The sequence below is a fragment of the Anomaloglossus baeobatrachus genome, chromosome 6, assembly GCF_048569485.1.
Source record: "Anomaloglossus baeobatrachus isolate aAnoBae1 chromosome 6, aAnoBae1.hap1, whole genome shotgun sequence".
In the NCBI taxonomy this organism is placed as follows: domain Eukaryota; kingdom Metazoa; phylum Chordata; class Amphibia; order Anura; family Aromobatidae; genus Anomaloglossus; species Anomaloglossus baeobatrachus.
The window spans coordinates 171,346,056-171,369,643 of NC_134358.1; the positions used below are offsets into that span (position 1 = coordinate 171,346,056).

At 52.8% G+C, this 23,588-nt stretch overlaps 1 protein-coding gene across 1 annotated transcript in view; it reads left to right on the top strand.

The window, feature by feature from the left end:
• The window catches only part of SMCHD1 (structural maintenance of chromosomes flexible hinge domain containing 1), a 437,194-nt gene that overhangs the window by 404,440 nt on the left and 9,166 nt on the right, over nucleotides 1-23,588 (top strand). The window contains exons 40-42 of the mRNA XM_075316053.1: nucleotides 13,849-13,958; nucleotides 15,603-15,673; nucleotides 18,026-18,197. Of these exons, the coding sequence (XP_075172168.1) occupies nucleotides 13,849-13,958; nucleotides 15,603-15,673; nucleotides 18,026-18,197 (353 nt within the window). The remainder of the gene's footprint in view (nucleotides 1-13,848; nucleotides 13,959-15,602; nucleotides 15,674-18,025; nucleotides 18,198-23,588) is intronic.

Below are 23,588 nucleotides of genomic sequence, written 5' to 3' on the forward strand. Positions count from 1 at the left end.
GCTCTCTCTATCTGTCGGGCTCGCTCTCTCTATCTGTCGGGCTCGCTCTCTCTCTCTGTCGGGCTCGCTCTCTCTCTCTGTGGGGCTCGCTCTCTCTCTCTGTCGCTCTCTCTCTGTCGGGCTCGCTCTCTGTCGGGCTCGCTCGCTCTCTCTGTCGGGCTCGCTCTCTCTCTCTGTCGGGCTCGCTCTCTCTCTCTGTCGGGCTCGCTCTCTCTCTCTGTCGGGCTCGCTCTCTCTCTCTGTCGGGCTCGCTCTCTCTCTCTGTCAGGCTCGCTCTCTCTCTGTCGGGCTCGCTCTCTCTGTCGGGCTCGCTCTCTCTGTCGGGCTCGCTCGCTCTCTCTGTCGGGCTCGCTCGCTCTCTCTGTCGGGCTCGCTCGCTCTCTCTGTCGGGCTCGCTCTCTCTCTCTGTCGGGCTCGCTCTCTCTCTCTGTCGGGCTCGCTCTCTCTCTCTGTCGGGCTCGCTCTCTCTCTCTGTCGGGCTCGCTCTCTCTCTCTGTCGGGCTCGCTCTCTCTCTCTGTCGGGCTCGCTCTCTCTCTCTCTGTCGGGCTCTCTCTCTCTCTCTCTGTCGGGCTCTCTCTCTCTGTCGGGCTCGCTCTCTCTCTCTGTCGGGCTCGCTCTCTGTCGGGCTCGCTCTCTGTCGGGCTCGCTCGCTCTCTCTGTCGGGCTCGCTCGCTCTCTCTGTCGGGCTCGCTCGCTCTCTCTGTCGGGCTCGCTCTCTCTCTCTGTCGGGCTCGCTCTCTCTCTCTGTCGGGCTCGCTCTCTCTCTGTCGGGCTCGCTCTCTCTCTCTGTCGGGCTCGCTCTCTCTCTCTGTCGGGCTCGCTCTCTCTCTCTGTCGGGCTCGCTCTCTCTCTGTCGGGCTCGCTCTCTCTGTCGGGCTCGCTCTCTCTGTCGGGCTCGCTCTCTCTGTCGGGCTCGCTCTCTCTCTGTCGGGCTCGCTCTCTCTCTGTCGGGCTCGCTCTCTCTCTGTCGGGCTCGCTCTCTCTCTGTCGGGCTCGCTCTCTCTCTGTCGGGCTCGCTCTCTCTCTGTCGGGCTCGCTCTCTCTGTCGGGCTCGCGCTCTCTCTGTCGGGCTCGCGCTCTCTCTGTCGGGCTCGCGCTCTCTCTGTCGGGCTCGCGCTCTCTCTGTCGGGCTCGCGCTCTCTCTGTCGGGCTCGCTCTCTCTGTCGGGCTCGCTCTCTCTGTCGGGCTCGCTCTCTCTCTCTGTCGGGCTCGCTCTCTCTCTCTGTCGGGCTCGCTCTCTCTCTCTCTGTCGGGCTCGCTCTCTCTCTCTCTGTCGAGCTCGCTCTCTCTCTCTCTGTCGGGCTCGCTCTCTCTCTGTCGGGCTCGCTCTCTCTCTGTCGGGCTCGCTCTCTCTCTCTCTGTCGGGCTCGCTCTCTCTCTCTCTGTCGGGCTCGCTCTCTCTCTCTCTGTCGGGCTCGCTCTCTCTCTCTCTGTCGGGCTCGCTCTCTCTCTCTCTGTCGGGCTCGCTCTCTCTCTGTCGGGCTCGCTCTCTCTCTGTCGGGCTCGCTCTCTCTCTGTCGGGCTCGCTCTCTCTCTGTCGGGCTCGCTCTCTCTCTGTCGGGCTCGCTCTCTGTCTAGCTCGCTCTCTGTCGGGCTCGCTCTCTCTCTGTCGGGCTCTCTCTGTCGGGCTCTCTCTCTCTCTCTGTCGGGCTCTCTCTCTCTGTCGGGCTCGCTCTCTCTGTCGGGCTCGCTCTCTGTCGGGCTCGCTCTCTCTCTGTCGGGCTCGCTCTCTCTCTCTGTCGGGCTCGCTCTCTCTCTCTGTCGGGCTCGCTCTCTCTCTCTGTCGGGCTCGCTCTCTCTCTCTCTCTCGGGCTCGCTCTCTCTCTCTGTCGGGCTCGCTCTCTCTCTCTCTGTCGGGCTCGCTCTCTCTCTTTCTGTCGGGCTCGCTCTCTCTCTGTCGAGCTCGCTCTCTCTGTCGGGCTCGCTCTCTCTCTCTCTGTCGGGCTCGCTCTCTCTTTCTGTCAGGCTCGCGCTCTCTCTCTCTCTGTCGGGCTCACTTTCTCTCTCTCTCTGTCGGGCTCTCTCTCTGTCGGGCTCGCTCTCTTTCTGTCGGGTTCGCTCTCTCTCTCGGGCTCTCTCTCTCTGTTGGGCTCTCTGTCGGGCTCGCTCTCCCTCTCTCTGTCGGGCTTGCTCTCTCTCCCTCTCTATCGGGCTCGCTCTCTCTCTCTCTGTCGGGCTCCCTCTCTCTCTGTCGGGCTCGCTCTCTCTCTCTCTGTCGGGCTCGCTCTCTCTCTCTCTGTCGGGCTCGCTCTCTCTCTCTCTGTCGGGCTCGCTCTCTCTCTGTCGGGCTCTCTCTCTGTCGGGCTCGCTCTCTCTCTCTGTCGGGCTCGGGCTCGCTCTCTCTCTCTTTCTCTGTCGGGCTCTCTCTCTCTTTCTCTGTCGGGCTCGCTCTCTCTTTCTCTGTCGGGCTTGCTCTCTCTCTTTCTATGTCGGGCTCGCTCTCTCTCTCTTTCTCTGTCGGGCTCTCTCTCTTTCTCTGTCGGGCTCGCTCTCTTTCTGTCGGGCTCGCTCTCTCTCTTTCTGTCGGGCTCGCTCTCTCTCTTTCTCTCGGGCTCGCTCTCTCTTTGTCGGCCTCTCTCTGTCGGGCTCGCTCTCTCTCTGTCGGGCTCGCTCTCTCTCTGTCGGGCTCGCTCTCTCTCTGTCGGGCTCGCTCTCTCTCTGTCGGGCTCGCTCTCTCTCTGTCGGGCTCGCTCTCTCTCTCTGTCGGGCTCGCTCTCTCTCTCTGTCGGGCTCGCTCTCTCTCTCTGTCGGGCTCGCTCTCTCTGTCGGGCTCGCTCTCTCTCTCTGTCGGGCTCGCTCTCTCTCTCTGTCGGGCTCGCTCTCTCTGTCGGGCTCGCTCTCTCTCTCTGTCGGGCTCGCTCTCTCTCTCTTGGGCTCGCTCTCTCTCTGTCGGGCTCGCTCTCTCTCTGTTGGGCTCGCTCTCTCTGTCGGGCTCGCTCTCTCTGTCGGGCTCGCTCTCTCTCTCTCTGTCAAGTTCTCTCTGTCGGGCTCGCTCTCTTTCTCTGTCGGGCTCGCTCTCTCTCTGTCGGGCTCGCTCTCTCTCTCTGTCGGGCTCGCTCTCTCTCTCTGTCGGGCTCGCTCTCTCTCTCTGTCGGGCTCGCTCTCTCTGTCGGGCTCGCTCTCTCTGTCGGGCTCGCTCTCTCTGTCGGGCTCGCTCTCTCTGTCGGGCTCGTTCTCTCTGTCGGGCTTGCTCTCTCTGTCGGGCTTGCTCTCTCTCTCTCTCTGTCGGGCTCGCTCTCTCTCTCTCTCTGTCGGGCTCGCTCTCTCTCTCTCCCTCTGTCGGGCTCGCTCTCTCTCTCTCTGTCGGGCTCGCTCTCTCTCTCTCTCTGTCGGGCTCGCTCTCTCTCTGTCGGGCTCGCTCTCTCTCTGTCGGGCTCGCTCTCTCTCTGTCGGGCTCGCTCTCTCTCTGTCGGGCTCGCTCTCTCTCTGTCGGGCTCGCTCTCTCTCTGTCGGGCTCGCTCTCTCTCTCTGTCGGGCTCGCTCTCTCTCTCTCTGTCGGGCTCGCTCTCTCTCTCTCTGTCGGGCTCGCTCTCTCTCTCTCTGTCGGGCTCTCTCTCTCTGTCGGGCTCGCTCTCTCTCTCTCTGTCAAGTTCTCTCTGTCGGGCTCGCTCTCTTTCTCTGTCGGGCTCGCTCTCTCTCTCTGTCGGGCTCGCTCTCTCTCTCTGTCGGGCTCGCTCTCTCTCTCTGTCGGGCTCGCTCTCTCTCTCTGTCGGGCTCGCTCTCTCTGTCGGGCTCGCTCTCTCTGTCGGGCTCGCTCTCTCTGTCGGGCTCGCTCTCTCTGTCGGGCTCGCTCTCTCTCTCTGTCGGGCTCGCTCTCTCTCTCTGTCGGGCTCGCTCTCTCTCGCTCTCTTGGGCTCGCTCTCTCTCTGTCGGGCTCGCTCTCTCTGTCGGGCTCGCTCTCTCTGTCGGGCTCGCTCTCTCTGTCGGGCTCGCTCTCTCTGTCGGGCTCGCTCTCTCTGTCGGGCTCGCTCTCTCTGTCGGGCTCGCTCTCTCTGTCGGGCTCGCTCTCTCTGTCGGGCTCGCTCTCTCTGTCGGGCTCGCTCTCTCTGTCGGGCTCGCTCTCTCTGTCGGGCTCGCTCTCTCTGTCGGGCTCGCTCTCTCTGTCGGGCTCGCTCTCTCTGTCGGGCTCGCTCTCTCTGTCGGGCTCGCTCGCTCTCTTGGGCTCGCTCTCTCTCTGTCGGGCTCGCTCTCTCTCTGTCGGGCTCGCTCTCTCTCTGTCGGGCTCGCTCTCTCTGTCGGGCTCGCTCTCTCTGTCGGGCTCGCTCTCTCTCTCTCTGTCAAGTTCTCTCTGTCTGGCTCGCTCTCTCTCTCTGTCGGGCTCGCTCTCTCTGTCGGGCTCGCTCTCTCTGTCGGGCTCGCTCTCTCTGTCGGGCTCGCTCTCTCTGTCGGGCTCGCTCTCTCTGTCGGGCTCGCTCTCTCTGTCGGGCTCGCTCTCTCTGTCGGGCTCGCTCTCTCTGTCGGGCTCGCTCTCTCTGTCGGGCTTGCTCTCTCTGTCGGGCTCGCTCTCTCTGTCGGGCTCGCTCTCTCTGTCGGGCTCGCTCTCTCTGTCGGGCTCGCTCTCTTTCTCTGTCGGGCTTGCTCTCTTTCTCTGTCGGGCTTGCTCTCTCTCTCTGTCGGGCTCTCTTTCACTGTCGGGCTCTCTTTCACTGTCGGGCTCGCTCTCTGTCGGGCTCGCTCTCTCTCTCTCCCTCTCTGTCGGGCTTGCTCTCTCTCTCTGTCGGGCTTGCTCTCTCTCTCTGTCGGGCTCGCGCTCTCTCTCTCTGTCGGGCTCGCTCTCTCTCTCTGTCGGGCTCGCGCTCTCTCTGTCGGGCTCGCTCTCTCTCTGTCGGGCTCGCTCTCTCTCTGTCGGGCTCGCTCTCTCTCTGTCGGGCTCGCTCTCTCTCTGTCGGGCTCGCTCTCTCTGTCGGGCTCGCTCTCTCTGTCGGGCTCGCTCTCTGTGTCGGGCTCGCTCTCTCTCTCTGTCGGGCTCGCTCTCTCTCTCTCTGTCGGGCTCGCTCTCTCTCTCTCTGTCGGGCTCGCTCTCTCTCTCTCTGTCGGGCTCGCTCTCTCTCTCTGTCGGGCTCGCTCTCTCTCTCTCTGTCGGGCTCGCTCTCTCTCTGTCGGGCTCGCTCTCTCTCTGTCGGGCTCGCTCTCTCTCTGTCGGGCTCGCTCTCTCTGTCGGGCTCGCTCTCTCTCTCTCTGTCGGGCTCGCTCTCTCTGTCGGGCTCGCTCTCTCTGTCGGGCTCGCTCTCTGTGTCGGGCTCGCTCTCTCTCTCTGTCGGGCTCGCTCTCTCTCTCTGTCGAGCTCGCTCTCTCTCTCTCTGTCGGGCTCGCTCTCTCTCTCTCTGTCGGGCTCGCTCTCTCTCTCTGTCGGGCTCGCTCTCTCTCTCTGTCGGGCTCGCTCTCTCTCTCTGTCGGGCTCGCTCTCTCTCTGTCGGGCTCGCTCTCTCTCTGTCGGGCTCGCTCTCTCTCTGTCTAGCTCGCTCGCTCTCTGTCGGGCTCGCTCTCTGTCGGGCTCGCTCTCTCTCTGTCGGGCTCGCTCTCTCTCTGTCGGGCTCGCTCTCTCTCTGTCGGGCTCGCTCTCTCTCTGTCGGGCTCGCTCTCTCTCTCTTTCTCTGTCGGGCGCTCTCTCTCTGTCGGGCTCGCTCTCTCTCTCTTTCTCTGTCGGGCTCTCTCTCTCTTTCTCTGTCGGGCTCTCTCTCTCTCTTTCTCTGTCGGGCTCGCTCTCTCTTTCTCTGTCGGGCTTGCTCTCTCTCTTTCTATGTCGGGCTCGCTCTCTCTTTCTATGTCGGGCTCGCTCTCTCTTTCTCTGTCGGGCTCTCTCTCTTTCTCTGTCGGGCTCGCTCTCTTTCTGTCGGGCTCGCTCTCTTTCTGTCGGGCTCGCTCTCTCTCTTTCTGTCGGGCTCGCTCTCTCTCTTTCTCTCGGGCTCGCTCTCTTTGTCGGCCTCTCTCTGTCGGGCTCGCTCTCTCTCTCTTTCTCTGTCGGGCTCTCTCTCTCTCTTTCTCTGTCGGGCTCGCTCTCTCTTTCTCTGTCGGGCTTGCTCTCGCTCTCTCTCTGTCGGGCTCGCTCTCTCTCTGTCGGGCTCGCTCTCTCTCTGTCGGGCTCGCTCTCTCTCTGTCGGGCTCGCTCTCTCTCTGTCGGGCTCGCTCTCTCTCTGTCGGGCTCGCTCTCTCTCTCTGTCGGGCTCGCGCTCTCTCTCTCTGTCGGGCTCGCGCTCTCTCTCTCTGTCGGGCTCGCTCTCTCTCTCTCTGTCGGGCTCGCTCTCTCTGTCGGGCTCGCTCTCTCTGTCGGGCTCGCTCTCTCTCTCTGTCGGGCTCGCTCTCTCTCGCTCTCTCTTGGGCTCGCTCTCTCTCTGTCGGGCTCGCTCTCTCTGTCGGGCTCGCTCTCTCTGTCGGGCTCGCTCTCTCTGTCGGGCTCGCTCTCTCTGTCGGGCTCGCTCTCTCTGTCGGGCTCGCTCTCTCTCTGTCAAGTTCTCTCTGTCGGGCTCGCTCTCTCTCTCTGTCGGGCTCGCTCTCTCTCGCTCTCTTGGGCTCGCTCTCTCTCTGTCGGGCTCGCTCTCTCTCTGTCGGGCTCGCTCTCTCTGTCGGGCTCGCTCTCTCTGTCGGGCTCTCTCTCTCTCTGTCAAGTTCTCTCTGTCTGGCTCGCTCTCTCTCTCTGTCGGGCTCGCTCTCTCTGTCGGGCTCGCTCTCTCTGTCGGGCTCGCTCTCTCTGTCGGGCTCGCTCTCTGTCGGGCTCGCTCTCTCTGTCGGGCTCGCTCTCTCTGTCGGGCTCGCTCTCTCTGTCGGGCTCGCTCTCTCTGTCGGGCTTGCTCTCTCTGTCGGGCTCGCTCTCTCTGTCGGGCTCGCTCTCTCTGTCGGGCTCGCTCTCTCTGTCGGGCTCGCTCTCTCTGTCGGGCTCGCTCTCTTTCTCTGTCGGGCTTGCTCTCTCTCTCTCTCTGTCGGGCTCTCTTTCACTGTCGGGCTCTCTTTCACTGTCGGGCTCGCTCTCTCTGTCGGGCTCTCTCTCTCTCTCTCCCTCTCTGTCGGGCTTGCTCTCTCTCTCTGTCGGGCTTGCTCTCTCTCTCTGTCGGGCTCGCGCTCTCTCTCTCTGTCGGGCTCGCTCTCTCTCTCTGTCGGGCTCGCTCGCTCTCTGTCGGGCTCGCTCTCTCTCTGTCGGGCTCGCTCTCTCTCTGTCGGGCTCGCTCTCTCTCTGTCGGGCTCGCTCTCTCTCTGTCGGGCTCGCTCTCTCTCTGTCGGGCTCGCTCTCTCTCTGTCGGGCTCGCTCTCTCTCTGTCGGGCTCGCTCTCTCTCTGTCGGGCTCGCTCTCTGTGTCGGGCTCGCTCTCTCTCTGTCGGGCTCGCTCTCTCTCTCTCTCTATCGGGCTCGCTCTCTCTCTCTCTGTCGGGCTCTCTCTCTCTCTGTCGGGCTCGCTCTCTCTCTCTCTGTCGGGCTCGCTCTCTCTCTGTCGGGCTCGCTCTCTCTGTCGGGCTCGCTCTCTCTGTCGGGCTCGCTCTCTCTGTCGGGCTCGCTCTCTGTGTCGGGCTCGCTCTCTCTCTCTGTCGGGCTCGCTCTCTCTCTCTCTCTGTCGGGCTCGCTCTCTCTCTCTCTGTCGGGCTCGCTCTCTCTCTGTCGGGCTCGCTCTCTCTCTCTCTGTCGGGCTCGCTCTCTCTCTCTGTCGGGCTCGCTCTCTCTCTCTGTCGGGCTCGCTCTCTCTGTCGGGCTCGCTCTCTGTGTCGGGCTCGCTCTCTCTCTCTGTCGAGCTCGCTCTCTCTCTCTCTGTCGGGCTCGCTCTCTCTCTCTGTCGGGCTCGCTCTCTCTCTCTCTGTCGGGCTCGCTCTCTCTCTCTCTGTCGGGCTCGCTCTCTCTCTGTCGGGCTCGCTCTCTCTCTGTCGGGCTCGCTCTCTCTCTGTCTGGCTCGCTCTCTCTCTGTCGGGCTCGCTCTCTCTCTGTCGGGCTCGCTCTCTCTCTGTCGGGCTCGCTCTCTCTGTCGGGCTCGCTCTCTCTCTGTCGGGCTCGCTCTCTCTCTCTGTCAGGCTCGCTCTCTCTCTTTCTCTGTCGGGCTCGCTCTCTCTCTCTGTCGGGCTCGCTCTCTCTCTTTCTCTGTCGGGCTCGCTCTCTCTCTCTTTCTCTGTCGGGCTCGCTCTCTCTTTCTCTGTCGGGCTCGCTCTCTCTCTTTCTATGTCGGGCTTGCTCTCTCTCTTTCTATGTCGGGCTCGCTCTCTCTTTCTATGTCGGGCTCGCTCTCTCTTTCTCTGTCGGGCTCTCTCTCTCTCTTTCTGTCGGGCTCGCTCTCTTTTTGTCGGGCTCGCTCTCTCTCTTTCTGTCGGGCTCGCTCTTTCTCTCGGGCTCGCTCTCTCTTTGTCGGCCTCTCTCTGTCGGGCTCGCTCTCTCTCTCTTTCTCTGTCGGGCTCTCTCTCTCTCTTTCTCTGTCGGGCTCGCTCTCTCTTTCTCTGTCGGGCTTGCTCTCTCTCTTTCTATGTCGGGCTCGCTCTCTCTCTCTTTCTCTGTCGGGCTCGCTCTCTCTCTCTGTCGGGCTCACTCTCTCTCTCTCTGTCGGGCTCGCTCTCTCTCTGTCGGGCTCGTTCTCTCTCTCTCTGTCGGGCTCGCTGTCTCTCTCTGTCGGGCTCTCTCTCTCTCTGTCGGGCTCTCTCTGTCGGGCTCTCTCTCTGTCGGGCTCTCTCTCTCTCCCTCTGTCGGGCTCTCTCGCTCTGTCGGGCTCGCTCTGTCGGGCTCGCTCTCTCCCTCTGTCGGGCTCGCTCTCTCCCTCTGTCGGGCTCGCTCTCTCTCTCTTTCTGTCGGGCTCGCTCTCTCTTTCTCTCTGTCGGGCTCGCTCTTTCTGTCGGGCTCGCTCTCGCTCTCTCTCTTTCTGTCGGGCTCGCTCTTTGTCGGGCTAGCTCTCTCTGTTGCGCTCGCTCTCTCTCTCTGTCGGGCTCCCTCTCTCTCTTTCTCTCTGTCGGGCTCGCTCTCTCTCTGTCGGGCTCGCTCTCTCTCTGTCGGGCTCGCTCTCTCTCTGTCGGGCTCGCTCTCTCTCTCTGTCGGGCTCGCTCTCTCTCTCTGTCGGGCTCGCTCTCTCTCTCTGTCGGGCTCGCTCTCTCTCTCTGTCGGGCTCGCTCTCTCTCTCTGTCGGGCTCGCTCTCTCTCTCTGTCGGGCTCGCTCTCTCTCTCTGTCGGGCTCGCTCTCTCTCTCTGTCGGGCTCGCTCTCTCTCTCTGTCGGGCTCGCTCTCTCTCTCTGTCGGGCTCGCTCTCTCTCTCTCTGTCTGGCTCGCTCTCTCTCTCTGTCGAGCTCGCTCTCTCTCTCTGTCGGGCTCGCTCTCTCTCTCTCTGTCGGGCTCGCTCTCTCTCTCTCTGTCGGGCTCGCTCTCTCTCTCTCTGTCGGGCTCGCTCTCTCTCTCTCTGTCGGGCTCGCTCTCTCTCTGTCGGGCTCGCTCTCTCTCTGTCGGGCTCGCTCTCTCTCTGTCGGGCTCGCTCTCTCTCTGTCTAGCTCGCTCTCTCTCTGTCGGGCTCTCTCTCTGTCGGGCTCGCTCTCTGTCGGGCTCGCTCTCTGTCGGGCTCGCTCTCTGTCGGGCTCGCTCTCTCTCTGTCGGGCTCGCTCTCTCTGTCGGGCTCGCTCTCTCTCTGTCGGGCTCGCTCTCTCTCTGTCGGGCTCGCTCTCTCTCTCTCTCTGTCGGGCTCGCTCTCTCTCTCTCTCTGTCGGGCTCGCTCTCTCTCTCTGTCGGGCTCGCTCTCTCGCTCTGTCGGGCTCGCTCTCTCGCTCTGTCGGGCTCGCTCTCTCTCTCTGTCGGGCTCGCTCTCTCTCTCTGTCGGGCTCGCTCTCTCTCTCTCTGTCGGGCTCGCTCTCTCTCTCTCTGTCGGGCTCGCTCTCTCTCTCTCTGTCGGGCTCGCTCTCTCTCTCTCTGTCGGGCTCGCTCTCTCTCTCTCTGTCGGGCTCGCTCTCTCTCTCTCTCTGTCGGGCTCGCTCTCTCTCTCTCTGTCGGGCTCGCTCTCTTTCTCTGTCGGGCTCGCTCTCTCTCTTTCTCTGTCGGGCTCTCTCTCTTTCTCTGTCGGGCTCGCTCTCTCTTTCTCTGTCGGGCTTGCTCTCTCTCTTTCTATGTCGGGCTCGCTCTCTCTCTCTTTCTCTGTCGGGCTCTCTCTCTTTCTCTTTCGGGCTCGCTCTCTTTCTGTCGGGCTCGCTCTCTCTCTCTTTCTGTCGGGCTCTCTCTCTCTCTTTCTCTCGGGCTCGCTCTCTCTTTGTCGGCCTCTCTCTGTCGGGCTCGCTCTCTCTCTCTGTCGGGCTCGCTCTCTCTCTGTCGGGCTCGCTCTCTCTCTCTGTCGGGCTCGCTCTCTCTCTCTGTCGGGCTCGCTCTCTCTCTCTGTCGGGCTCGCTCTCTCTCTCTGTCGGGCTCGCTCTCTCTCTCTGTCAGGCTCGCTCTCTCTCTCTGTCGGGCTCGCTCTCTCTCTCTGTCGGGCTCGCTTTCTCTCTCTGTCGGGCTCGCTCTCTCTCTCTGTTGGGCTCGCTCTCTCTCTCTGTTGGGCTCGCTCTCTCTCTCTGTCGGGCTCGCTCTCTCTCTCTGTCGGGCTCGCTCTCTCTCTCTCTCTGTCGGGCTCGCTTTCTCTCTCTCTCTGTCGGGCTCGCTTTCTCTCTCTGCGGGCTCGCTTTCTCTCTCTGTCGGGCTCGCTTTCTCTCTCTCTCTGTCGGGCTCGCTCTCTCTCTCTGTCGGGCTCGCTCTCTCTCTCTCTCTCTCTGTCGGGCTCGCTCTCTCTCTCTCTCTCTGTCGGGCTCGCTCTCTCTCTCTCTGTCGGGCTCGCTCTCTCTCTCTCTCTCTGTCGGGCTCGCTCTCTCTCTCTCTCTGTCGGGCTCGCTCTCTCTCTCTCTCTGTCGGGCTCGCTCTCTCTCTCTCTGTCGGGCTCGCTCTCTTTCTTTTGGGCTCGCTCTCTTTCTTTTGGGCTCGCTCTCTTTCTTTTGGGCTCGCTCTCTTTCTGTCGGGCTCGCTCTCTTTCTGTCGGGCTCGCTCTCTCTTTCTGTCGGGCTCGCTCTCTCTTTCTGTCGGGCTCGCTCTCTCTTTCTGTCGGGCTCGCTCTCTCTTTCTGTCGGGCTCGCTCTCTCTTTCTGTCGGGCTCGCTCTCTCTTTCTGTCGGGCTCGCTCTCTCTTTCTGTCGGGCTCGCTCTCTTCGCTCTCGCTCTCTCTGGCTCGCTCTCTCTCTCTGTCGGGCTCGCTCTCTCTCAAACTCACCGATCACTATCGCGACGCTGCACAGTTGTCACTAAGCTCCGGCGGCTTTTCCTCTTTTGAAAATGCCGGCCGCTCATTATTCCATCTAGTATTCACTGCTTCCCCGCCCACCGGCGCCTATGATTAGTTGCAGTCAGACCCGCCCCCACGCTGAGTGACAGCTGTCTCACTGCAACCAATCACAGCCGACGGTGAGCGGGTCTATATCGTGCAGTACAATAAATAAATAAAAAACGGCGTGCTGTCCCCCCTAATTTTGATACCAGCCAAGGTAAAGCCACACGGCTGAAGGCTGGTATTCTCAGGATGGGGAGCCCCACGTTATGGAGAGCACCCCAGCCTAACAATATCAACCAGCAGCCACCCGGAATTGCTGCATACATTAGATGCGACAGTCCCGGGACTCTACCCGGCTCATCCCGAATTGCCCTGGTACGGTGGCAATCGGGGTAATAAGGAGTTGATGGCAGCCCATATGTCCTAGGTTAATCATGGCAGGCGTCTATGGCACACCCACAATGATTAACCTGTAAGTGAAAGTAAATAAACACATACACCCGAAAAAATACTTTATTTGGAATAAAAGATAAAAAAAACCACCCTTTTTCACCACTTTATTAATCCCCAAATACCCCTCCAGGTCCGGCGTAATCCACACGAGGTCCCGCGATGCATCCAGCTCTGCTACATGAAGCTGACAGGAGCGGCCGTAAAACACCGCCGCTCTGTCAGCTCCAGGCAGCAACTGAAGTGAGTCGCGCTGTCAGCGGGGACGTCACTGAGGTAATGTGTGTGGTGATGATGGGAGCTGTAGTGCCTGCGTGTGTGCGGTGATGATGGGTGCGGTAGTGCCGGTATGTGTGCAGTGATGATGAGTGCAGTAGCGCCTGCGTGTTTGCGGTGATGATTAGAGCAGTAGTGCCGGTGTCTGCGGTGATGATGGGGGCGGTAGTGCAGGGGTGTGTGCGGGGATGATAATGGGGGCGTTGGTGCCGGGGTGTGTGCAGTGATGATGATGAGTGTGGTAGTGCCGGGTGTGTGCAGTGATGATGGGGGCTCTCTCTCGGCTTAACGCAACACGTTATTTCACAGGAATCCGTTGCCTTTATATCACACTATTTACAACGCATCCGTCACATGCGTCACACAATGCATTGTGACAGATGCCGTTCAACGCAAGTGTGAAAGTAGCCTAATTGAGCACATTTTCCTAATGGATGTTGCACAAGACAGAACAATAAAACAAAGAAATAGCTACAAACAACTATTCAGTACTAGTTACTCCCTTCTAAACTCCCTGAATCCAAAGTCACTGAATCACAAGTCACACATCTCATCTCCAAGATCCTATTCCAATATGTAGTAGGTGTAATAATAATATTAGCAGATACCTACAATTAGAAATATAGTATAGTTCTTCTGATTCACTATGGCTGCTTTCACACATCCGGTTTTTGCTGAGCGGCACAATACGGCGTTTTGCAGAAAAAAACGCAACCGGTTTTTTTTTGCCGCCGGTTGCGTTTTTTTCGCATAGACTTGCATTAGCGCAGTATTGTGCATTAGCGCCGTATTGTGCCGCATGGCCTTGCGTTGCGTCCGTTTTTTGCCAGATGCGGCATATTTAGCCCATGCGGTGACCGGATGGAACTTGCCTGGCACGTTTTTTTGTGCGGCGAAAAAAACACATCGCGCCGGATCCAGCGCATGCGGCGCGATTTACAATGCAAGCCTATGGACGCCGGATGCGGCGTCCTGCGTCAAAAAACACATCCGGAAGCGTTTTTTTGCACTGCGCGTGCTCAGTATCAAGCCGCATCCGTCAAAAAACGGACAGGCCGCATGGAAAAACTTATGCAACGGATCCGTTTTTTCCGCCGCATCCGTTGCAAAGGTTTTTGAGCCGGATTGAGACGCACTGCAAAAAAACGGATGTGTGAAAGCAGCCTATGTCGCTTACCTCATGTTCAGGGCATTGCAGGACCCTAGGTATCTATGGTTATGACCACTCATATAGTTAAGTTACTCATGGTCATAATCATGGATTCCCAAGGTCCTGCAATGCTCTGAACGTCAAGTAAGTGACATAGTGAATCACATGACCAATACTTCATTTCTAATTGCAGATATTTTGCTAATTTTATTATTATTCTTATTATTACACCTACTACATATTGGGATAGGATATTGGAGATGGGACTACTCTTTTAATCTAAAACACACTCGCCTGCTCTTTCACACTCGAAATGGAAGATGATTTAAATAGGTTTTTTTTCCCTTAGCTGCAACACAACCTGCAACTCCCTGCAATGAGAGCAAAAACTTGCCACTTTTGACCTGGTGACATTTCCTCTGTAAAATAATTATTTTAAGATATTATTTTAAGATCTACAGCCTCATTTCCATATCAGTTCAAACCTTGATTTCTCAGTAACTGAGGAATGCACTGGCCATGTAAAGCTATTGCTGGACTTTTCTTTGAAAAGTTACATGTTCATATAAATAATTAGGAGGGTGAAATCCTGGTAACTGATTCCCTGTAACTATTACTAAGGTCAGTACTATCACGGTCATTCAAGTGTTTAATAACTTTGGGTTGTGCAAACTTGACATTGCATATTCTTTCTAAATGTGGCAGTACTTTTTGCTTATTAAAAGCGCATTATATTTCATTGAAGGTCTCTACCACACAAACGTAATGGAATGAATCTCTTTGAAGCTACCGGTAATCCAGTGTACGCTAGGGATCTCCTGGTGTTCCCTGAAAGCAAAGAGCAATGCGAAATAGGTAACATTTTGTTAATATAAAATAACTATATGATTACGTCTATGTGCAAGAATGGCTATTTCTTCTTGCCATTTTGGATGTTTCTGAAACAGTTTTATTAATAATATTGTGGAGAACTTTAGGTTTCATATCCTTCCATTTGTAGCAGGATGAGGAAATTTGATGATCTTTGTCTCCTGCTGCAGATAATGCAGTGGGGGATACTCTTTTGTACACAGAGCAGTGGGTGAAATATTTAGTAAAGAAAATGCCTTTTTCTTACATTTCCCCCTATACCTGATATTAGGTCGGGGCCACACGCGAACTACTGTGATGCTCGCATGACACTCGGCTCGCGCTGGCAGCACAGCAGGAGCTGACTTTCATGCTAGTATCCCTGCGACTGCGGTCCGACTGTGCGAGCGGACTTCAGCTGCAGGGGGCAGGCCGTCACGGAGGAGGGGCGGGAGGGTTTTATCTCCCTCTCTCCTCCGTAGCCAGTTATTGTGATTCTCGCTCTGCACGCGCGGTACACCGGTGTACCATGAGTGCAGTGTGATTTTTCACTCGCCCCATTCACTTGAATGGGTGCGAGAGAAAGAGTCTCGTGTTTTCTCGGTCTTATTAGGGCTGAGAAAATAATCGCTCATGTGCGCTGACACACAGGCTAGAATTGATCCGAGTGGAATGCGATTTTTTTTTATCGCACTCCACTTGCACCGGTTTTCTCGCCGTGTGGCTTAGGCCTTATATTATCTGTAATTGTCCAGCATTTCTTCAATGACTCGATGACTGAAATTTCTGAACTTCTCAATGTGAGAGAGCATGTATAGTTCCTCCTGCAAAAATTCCATTCTCATACAGTAGTGCAGTGTTTCTGGAACCCTTCTCACCTTGCAAGCCACATTCACTTTTGACAGAGGGTCACAAACTTCATCCAGAGCCCCCTCTCCACTCCAAGTAGTGATATCCAGCTCCCACTTCCCTCATAATAGGGTCACTCAGTGCTCCCCATTACTGGTATATTGACAGTGAAAACGTCCCCACAGTAATCACACCAAGGCAGTACTCTTGCATCCACAGGTTATCTTCTTAGATAACCGGAAGCTGTTTTGTTGCATCAAGCACTTCCATCACATTTCGCATTCAACTTCAAGCACGTCCTCTATTTGGCAGCATCGTCCTATGTCGAGCTTAGTGCTTACTAAATGTATCTCTCCATCTACATCCCACACCCCCAGACACAGTCTGTTCAACTGTAACATTCTGTAATTCTGATGGAGGTCTCTCCACAATGCACTTCAGCTGACATTTTCATTGTGTTCAAGGAGACAACTCCATGGCTGAGCAGAGCGGCTACACAACAAAAAGTCATCATTTCTCAGCTTATCCAGTGCTCCTCAAGTGTGATCTCAGCGCTATTTCAGAGTGGTACTGCTGCCCCCCAATCTTTAAACTGTAAACACCTTATTTTGTTTAAAAAAAATCTATTTTAAAAAGATGATTGCAAGAGAATTAGTGTTTGACATGCACCTCCAGGATCTCCCCATCAGCTTGAATAACAGGTCTCTCCCTATTTATGGAAAAGGAGTCTATCAATGGACACTTCCTCAACTCTACATAGTTTAACATGATGAAATTGTTTTGCTTTCTCTTGTTTTTCAGTCTTCGCAATGCTTTTGGGTGATACGATAATTCTAGATAACCTTGATGCAGCTAACAACTACAGAAAACAGGTAATGAACATAACAAATTGCTATGCTTGCTATTGGTTTAAAGCAGTAGTCTCATTGCTAAAAGAACATTTCCCCTGTAGCATTACTGGGCTGTAGGTGAAAATCAGAATTTGCAAATTGAGACATGAACCTACTGTTTTGCTGCACAATGGACATCTGCTAGATTTTCCTACCTTGTATACCTGTAGTAACATTGTCACTGGCAAAACCCGCACATGTGGATGCAGTTAACTAAAAATTCCATTCTTGGCATCAATTGTGTGAAAAAAGTGCAATATAAAGCATATACAGTGCTGGCCAAAAGTATTGGCACTCCTGCAATTCTGTCAGATAATACTCAGTTTATTCTTGAAAATGATTGCAATCACAAATTCTTTGGTGTTATCTTCATTTAATTTGCCTTCAATTAAAAAAAATTGCCTTAAAGCCAAATAATTCCACACCAAACATAAAAAAGGAGGTGGACAAAAGTATTGGCACTGTTTGAAAAATCATGTGATGCTTCTCTAATTTGTGTAATTAACAGCACCTGTAACTTACCTGTGGCACCTAACAGGTGTTGGCAATAACTAAATCACACTTGCAGCCAGTTGACATGGATTAAAGTTGAGTCAACCTCTGTCCAGTGTCCTTGTGTGTACCACATTGAGCATGGAGAAAAGAAAGAAGACCAAATAACTGTCTGAGGACTTGAGAATCCAAATTGTGAGGAAGCATGAGCAATCTCAAGGCTACAAGTCCATCTCCAAAGACCTGAAAGGAATGTTCCTGTGTCTACGGTGTGCAGTGTCATCAAGTAGTTTAAAGCCCATGGCACTGTGGCTAACCTCCCTAGATGTAGAAGGAAAAGAAAAATTGACGAGAGATTTCAACGCAAGATTGTGCGGATGGTGGATAAAGAACCTCGACTAACATCCAAACAAGTTCAAGCTGCCCTGCAGTCCGAGGGTACAACAGTGTCAACCCGTACTATCCGTCGGTGTCTGAATGAAAAGGGACTGTATGTAGGATACCAAGGAAGACCCCACTTCTTACCCCGAGACATAAAAAAGCCAGGCTGGAGTTTGCCAAAACTTACCTGAGAAAGCCTAAAACGTTTTGGAAGTATGTTCTCTGGTCAGATGAGACAAAAGTAGAGCTTTTTGGGAAAAGCTATCAACATAGAGTTTACAGGAAAAAAAAAGAGGCATTCAAAGAAAAGAACACGGTCCCAACAGTCAGACATGGCAGAGGTTCCCTGATGTTTTGGGGTTGCTTTGCTGCCTTTGGCACCTGACTGCTTGACCGTGTGCATGGCATTATGAAGTCTGAAGACTACCAACAAATTTTGCAGCATAATGTAGGGCCCAGTGTGAGAAAGCTGGGTCTCTCTCAGAGGTCATGGGTCTTCCAGCAGTACAATGACCCAAAACACACTTCAAAAAGCACTAGAAAATGGTTTGAGAGAAAGCACTGGAGACTACTAAAGTGGCCAGCAATGAGTCCAGACCTGAATCCCATAGAACACCTGTGGAGAAGATCTCAAAATGGCAGTTTGGAGAAGGCACCCTTCAAATCTCAGGGACCTGGAGCAGTTTGCCAAAGAAGAATGGTCTAAAATTCCAGCAGAGCATTGTAAGAAACTCATTGATGGTTACCGGAAGCGGTTGTTCGCAGTTATTTTGGCTAAAGGTTGTGCAACCAAGTATTAGGCTAAGGGTGCCAATACTTTTGTCTGGCCCATTTTTGGAGTTTTGTGTGAAATGATCGATGATTTGATTTTTGTTTCATTCTCTTTTGTGTTTTTTCATTGCAAGCAAAATAAATGAAGATAATAATACCAAAGAATTTGTGATTGCAATCATTTTCAAGAAGAAACTAGAGTATTATCTGACAGAATTGCAGGGGTGCCAATACTTTTGGCCAGCACTGTATGCGGGTGAAAAGTAGTTCATAACTTTAACATGCTCGAGAAAGGAGCCCTGTGTAGATTAAAAATATGCAGAAATAATATGAACTCTGTTTCTCCTGTAGCAGGGCCACAGAGTATACATTTTTTCTTGCAATAAAAGGGACTGCCTTATCAGGACAGTCCTTGTAAATTAGCACTGTTGTGCTTTTGATATACTTAATTTAGGTTAGCATACTTTCTTTGTACAGTAGTAAATTGTTGATAGGCAAAAGAAGATATGATAGTAGTAGCCTTTTGGCTTAAAAAAGGAGCAGACAGATGGAGCAGAGAGATCACCACCCCTCCTAGCTTTGTCAGCAGTGCAGGAAAGTACGCTGTCCTGCTGTGCACAGAAAATGAAGGACCGTTTTGATTTCCATATTTTCATCTGTAAAGTAGTTTATATTCCTTTCTTTTTGCAGCTTGTTCAGTTCAATCAATGCCCAACATTACTGACTAGAGATGGAGACAGAATCCGCAGTAATGGAAAGTTTGGTGGATTGCAAAACAAAGCCCCTTCTATAGGTCAGCTTAAAGGAAATGTGTTTGGAGCTCCACTGCCCAGAGAATTTGAGACTGTTATTGCTGAAAAAGGTTTGTCATGAAAGAAAGACTGTCTTTAGCAACAATTTGGTTTGGAATATTTGCTCCAGTTAAGCAGTTCTTTTGCTATTTAGGTATCTCTTCATTAGCTTTTGTAATTAAATACTTCAAAGTTAGTGCGCAATAAACAAAAGAATAATTCACATTTCACTTAAAGGAAATGTTTCTCCTCCATGGTGAAATGTTTCTTCTCACTTCCTCCCTATTTTGGCAAGACCGGAGAACCGACCGGAGAACCATTAATTGTGTATCATAGTGTCTTAACTAGAGCTGATCAAACTCCCCAAAAACCAGGACCAGCGGATCACTGATAGATTTTAAAGAGTCCGATCCACTTCAGAATCCGGTGCCCATATAAGTCAATGGGGATCAGAATCCGGAGCTTAAAAACGTTTGTGGACTGGATGGGGGGTAGGAACGTGTGCGGCATACTCACCGAGGCACTGTCATGGCGGCACACTCCTTCCGGGTCACGCTTTTCCCTTCCGGAGCCGACAATTCAATATTCACTACTTTGCCCGCCCACCGGCGCGTGTAATTGATTGCAGTTAGACATACTCCCTTCCTGAGTGGCAGCGTGTCAGCTGAGTTTAACCAATCACAGGCGCCAGGACGCCCGGTGGGCGGGGAAAGCAGTGTATCACTCGCAAGTTTGACTCTGGCTTTTTTTTTATTATTATTTAAATAAATAATTAAAAAAAAAACTCCGATAAGGCCGGCTGGGGGCTGGTATTCTCAGCCCGCAGGCGCCCGGTATTGCCGCATCTATTAGATGTGACAATCCCGGTGCAATACTGGCCCTTCCCGTTGGCCTGGTACAGTGCCAATCGGGGTAATAAGAGGTTAATAGCAGCACACAGCTGCTACTAAACCCTAGGTTTGTGATGACACAGGCGTCTATCAGATACCTGCATCACAAACCTGTAAATGAATGTAAATAATCACACACAAAGAGAAAAAACCTTTATTTGAAATAAAGTACAAAGCTCACCCTCCGTCACCACTTTACGCCAAACCGGCGTAATTCACACGAGGGCCCACGACGATACATCCAGCTCTGCTACATGTCACAGCTAGCAGCCATAGAGAAGCTCTGTCAGCTCTGAGTGTAGCCTATGACTGAGCTGCAATGAGTGATGACGGCAGCAGAGACTGTCACAGGCTGGGGGCTTGTCTGTCCGCAACCAATCACAGACGAGAGGATGGCCGGTGGGCTGGGAAAGCAATGCAAATGTCTGCGCTCCTGTCAGAAGAGTGCTGCTGTAAGGTAATAAGAGGTTACTAGCAGCGCACAGCTGCTACTAAACCCTAGGTTTGTGATGGCACAGGCGTCTATGAGACACCTGCATCACACAAACCTGTAAGTGAATGTAAATAATCACACACAGAAAAATCCTTTATTTGAAATAAAGTACAAAACACGCCCTCCTTCACCACTTTATTAAGCCCAAACACCCTGGAGCTCCGGCGTAATCAACACCAGGTCCCACGACAACACATCCAGCTTTGCTACATCTCAGAGTGAGCAGCCATAGAGAAGACTGCCAGCTCTGAGGGTAGCTTATAACTAAGCCGCGATGAGTGATGACTGTCACAGGCTGGGGGGCGCGTCAGCCTGGTACCAATCACAAACGAGAGGACGGCCGGTGGCTGGGAAAAAATTGGAAAGCTGTGTGTATGCGATGGACAGTACAGGAAGTGAATGCGCGACCCGTAAGCAGTGCGCCGCCGTGACACAGAGTCTCGGTAAGTATGAAACTCTCACTTATGTCTTCTTTTGTTTATTTTACTTTAGTTGCCGAATCCCGATCGTGCACCCGGGTCTAGCACCCAGAGAACGTTGAAACCGCGTGGATCTGGACTTTGATTCGCTCAGCCCTAGTCTTATCTACAGATGGTGGGGTGGGGGAGGGAGGGAAGAAGGATTAGTCATGTTGAATTTAATTATGCACAATCCTCTTGTTGCCAAGGGTGACAAGCTGCCGAAAGAGTTGACAGCACCTTATTCCCCTCAATGAAAATCACATAGGTGCTTGGACAAGTAAACATTTGGCTGATAACACCTATTGAGGTTTCCCCACAAATTAAATTTATCACCTATTCTAAAGCTGCATCCATGATTTATTGGAGTGGTATAGTTGAACATGTGCCTTTCCTCCTGCTGTGCTCAACTATCACCATCAGTCTTCCTTTCTGTTTCATTTTTTGTCAGGCTGTGAAACCAAAAATTTAAATTTTTACTTTATTTGTTTTGAGAATTCATCACATGCTATAACTAATAAAAGTTATAGTAAGGGTCATTATGGACTCAGCTTATTCTTTTCTGGGGGGTTTTTCTAGATGAAACCACTTTTTTGTTGTAAAGACTGGTATTTTTTTATATACATTTTTGTTTAAAGCATCAAACATGTTTTTAAATATAAAAGCATCAAACATGTTTTTAAATATAACTGAACAAGTGATTTTTCTATAACATAGATGTAGCAATAATTATGACGCAGGCAGTGTCGGACTGGCTACCGGAGGAACCGCCAGTAATAGCAGTTTTGGCTGCGGTTACCTGGATTGCACTCCGGAACTCTCACCTGAGCTCTAGAGTTCAGCCTGGCCTGTCCGCGGCTGTGACATGAACTGAACCGTAATCGCCGTCAACATTTATTTACAAGATGAGGCCCCTGTTGTGGCATGTACCGTATTTTTCGCTTTATAAGACGCACCTGATTATAAGACGCACCCCAAATTTGGTGAAAGAAAAGAGATTTTTTTTTTTTTTAAATGTTAAATGGGGTCCATCTTATAATGCCAGTTTCCATTTAACAAATCATATAGGGTATATGTCCCTCATAGCCCCCCATCCTAAAATTAGCCCCCCTTAATCTGGATATGGCCCCCTTATATTGAATATAACCCCCTTGTGCTGGGACACGTCCCCCTGTGCTGCCCATAGCCCCTATAGATGGTACACCTCCCCTGTGTTTGATATGGCCCCCATGTGTACTGCCCATGGCCCCTATAGATGGCACATCTCCCCTGTGTTAGATATGCCCCCCATGCTGCTGCGCATAATAAAATAAAACGCTCTTTCCTTACCTTCTCAACGCTGTCCCTCCTGTCTCCCACCTCGCAGTTGAGCTCCGGCTTCCTCTACTTCCTGGTTCTTGCTGCCGATCATGTGATCGGCACGGCAGAGTGATATCATCTCTGCGTGCCTTATCACAGACAGCAGGAGACCGGGGGATCAGCGCTGGAGGTAAGTAAAGCTTTTTTTATTTTACTATGGGCAGCAGCACAAGGGCCATATCTAACGCAGGGGGGATCATGTGCGATCAAAGGGAGCACAGGCAGATATAATATGCCCCGCTGCCCCAGCCCCTCAGCGTGATGCAGTTTCAGCACCACGCTGCTGATGGACAGCGGCTGTGTATATTATGTGAGCGGGAGCAGGAGATCAAACGCTGCCGCCCGCAGCTGCCACCTGCCCCCAGCACCGCTCAAGAGCGGACCCTGCAGTATATATATATATGTACAACCCCCCCCCCCCCCGTATATTCGGTTTATAAGACGCACCCCCTACTTTCCCCCAAAATTTGGGGGAACAAAAGTGCGTCTTATAAAGCGAAAAATACGGTACTTAGTTTTACAGCCGCTTTGTACTCTTGACTGTACCCAATTATTGCTTCTGTATTTCTGCTTTCACCAGCAAATGAGCAGGGTGGAAAACCGAACTGCTAATTCCATTAGGATATGAAAGCTCAGGTGATAGTTGGCTGTTAAGGGAATTTCTTGGAGGGACCACTCTTTTCAACACATAAGGAGGGAAACCCTGCATCTACATGAAATGTAACGGTTAACCCCTTCACAACGGGTCTATTTTGAGCTTTCCGTTTTTTTTTTGGGGGGGGGGGGGTTGCCATTCTTCTTACGAGAGACGTAACTTTTTTATTTTTCAGTCAATATGGTCATGTGAGGGCTCATTTTTTGCGGAACGAGGTGTACTTTTAAATGAAACCATGACCTTTACCATAGTGTATTGGAAAACAGCAAAAAAATTCCAAATGCGGAAAAATTGCAAAAAAAACCTGCAATGGCACTATTGTGTGGATGTGATGCCTGAGGTCGGTGCGAGTTCGTAGACACCAAACGTGTATAGGTTTACTTTTATCTAAGGGGTTAAAAAAAATCAAAAGTTTGTCTGAAAAAAGTAACGTACGTTTTACGCCATATTCTGTGACCCATTGCATTCTCAATTTTCAGGATCTATGGCTCAGTGACGGCTTATTTTTTGCGTCTCGGGCTGACGTTTTTAACGGTACCACATTTGCGCAGATGCTACCTTTTGATTGCCTATTATTGCATTTAGCGCAAAAATTGTGGCAACCAAAAAATGTAATTTTTTATTTTTTTTAACTTTCATTTTCAATGGGGCGAAAGGGAGGTGATTTGAACTTTTTAGTTTTAATTTTTTTCATTTTTTTAAAACTTTCTTTTAGCTTTTTTTTTTTATTTTACTAGTCCCCCTAGGGAATATGGATCAGCAATCTGATCGCTCTGCCATATCTGCTAATCACAGCTACACACCTGTGAACAGCAGATATGCTCGTTTCGTGTCTCACCCAGCTCTCTGCCGTGTGAGACAGGAAGTGAATCATGTGAGCAACAGGAGTCATCACATGACTCTGTGCTACCATGGCAACCACCGGAAGTCACGTGATCACGTCACGTGACTTCCGGTATCGGCCGTGAGTTTACTGTTGTTGCCATTATAATGGCGCTGTCACATATTGACCGCGCCATTTAAGGGGTTAAAAGGCACGGGCGGATAACGATTCTGATCGTGCCTAGCAGGCACACATCTCAGCTGTAAAAATCAGCTGATATGTGCGCCGATCGCTGCAAGCTGCTTGCAGAAGACCGCGGGCAGCAACACTGACCACTAGGATGTAAGATTACTGCCCGCGGTCGTTAAGGGGTTAAAGAGAATCTTTCAGCAGGTTTTTCTTACCCCATCTGACAGCAACATAATGTAACGACAGAGATCCTGATTCTAGCAATGTGTCACTTCCTGGGCTGCTTTTTGTAATTTTGATAAAATCTCAGTATTATCTGCTGCAGATTCTCTGAATATTTAGCTCCTATAACCCCCCTCACAACCCTAAGTAGCAGCTTCTTGTCATGTACTGTGTACACCGTAAGCTGCCAATCTGTTCTGGGCAGGATTATACAGTGCTAACAAATATGTTTGTGTTGTTTTATTTTCGTCTTTTATTCCACCAAATAAAGGATTTTTTCGGGTGTATGTGTTTATTTTCTTTAACTTACAGGTTAATCATGGAAGGTATCTCGGGGAGACGCCTGCCATGATTAACCTAGGACTTAATGGCA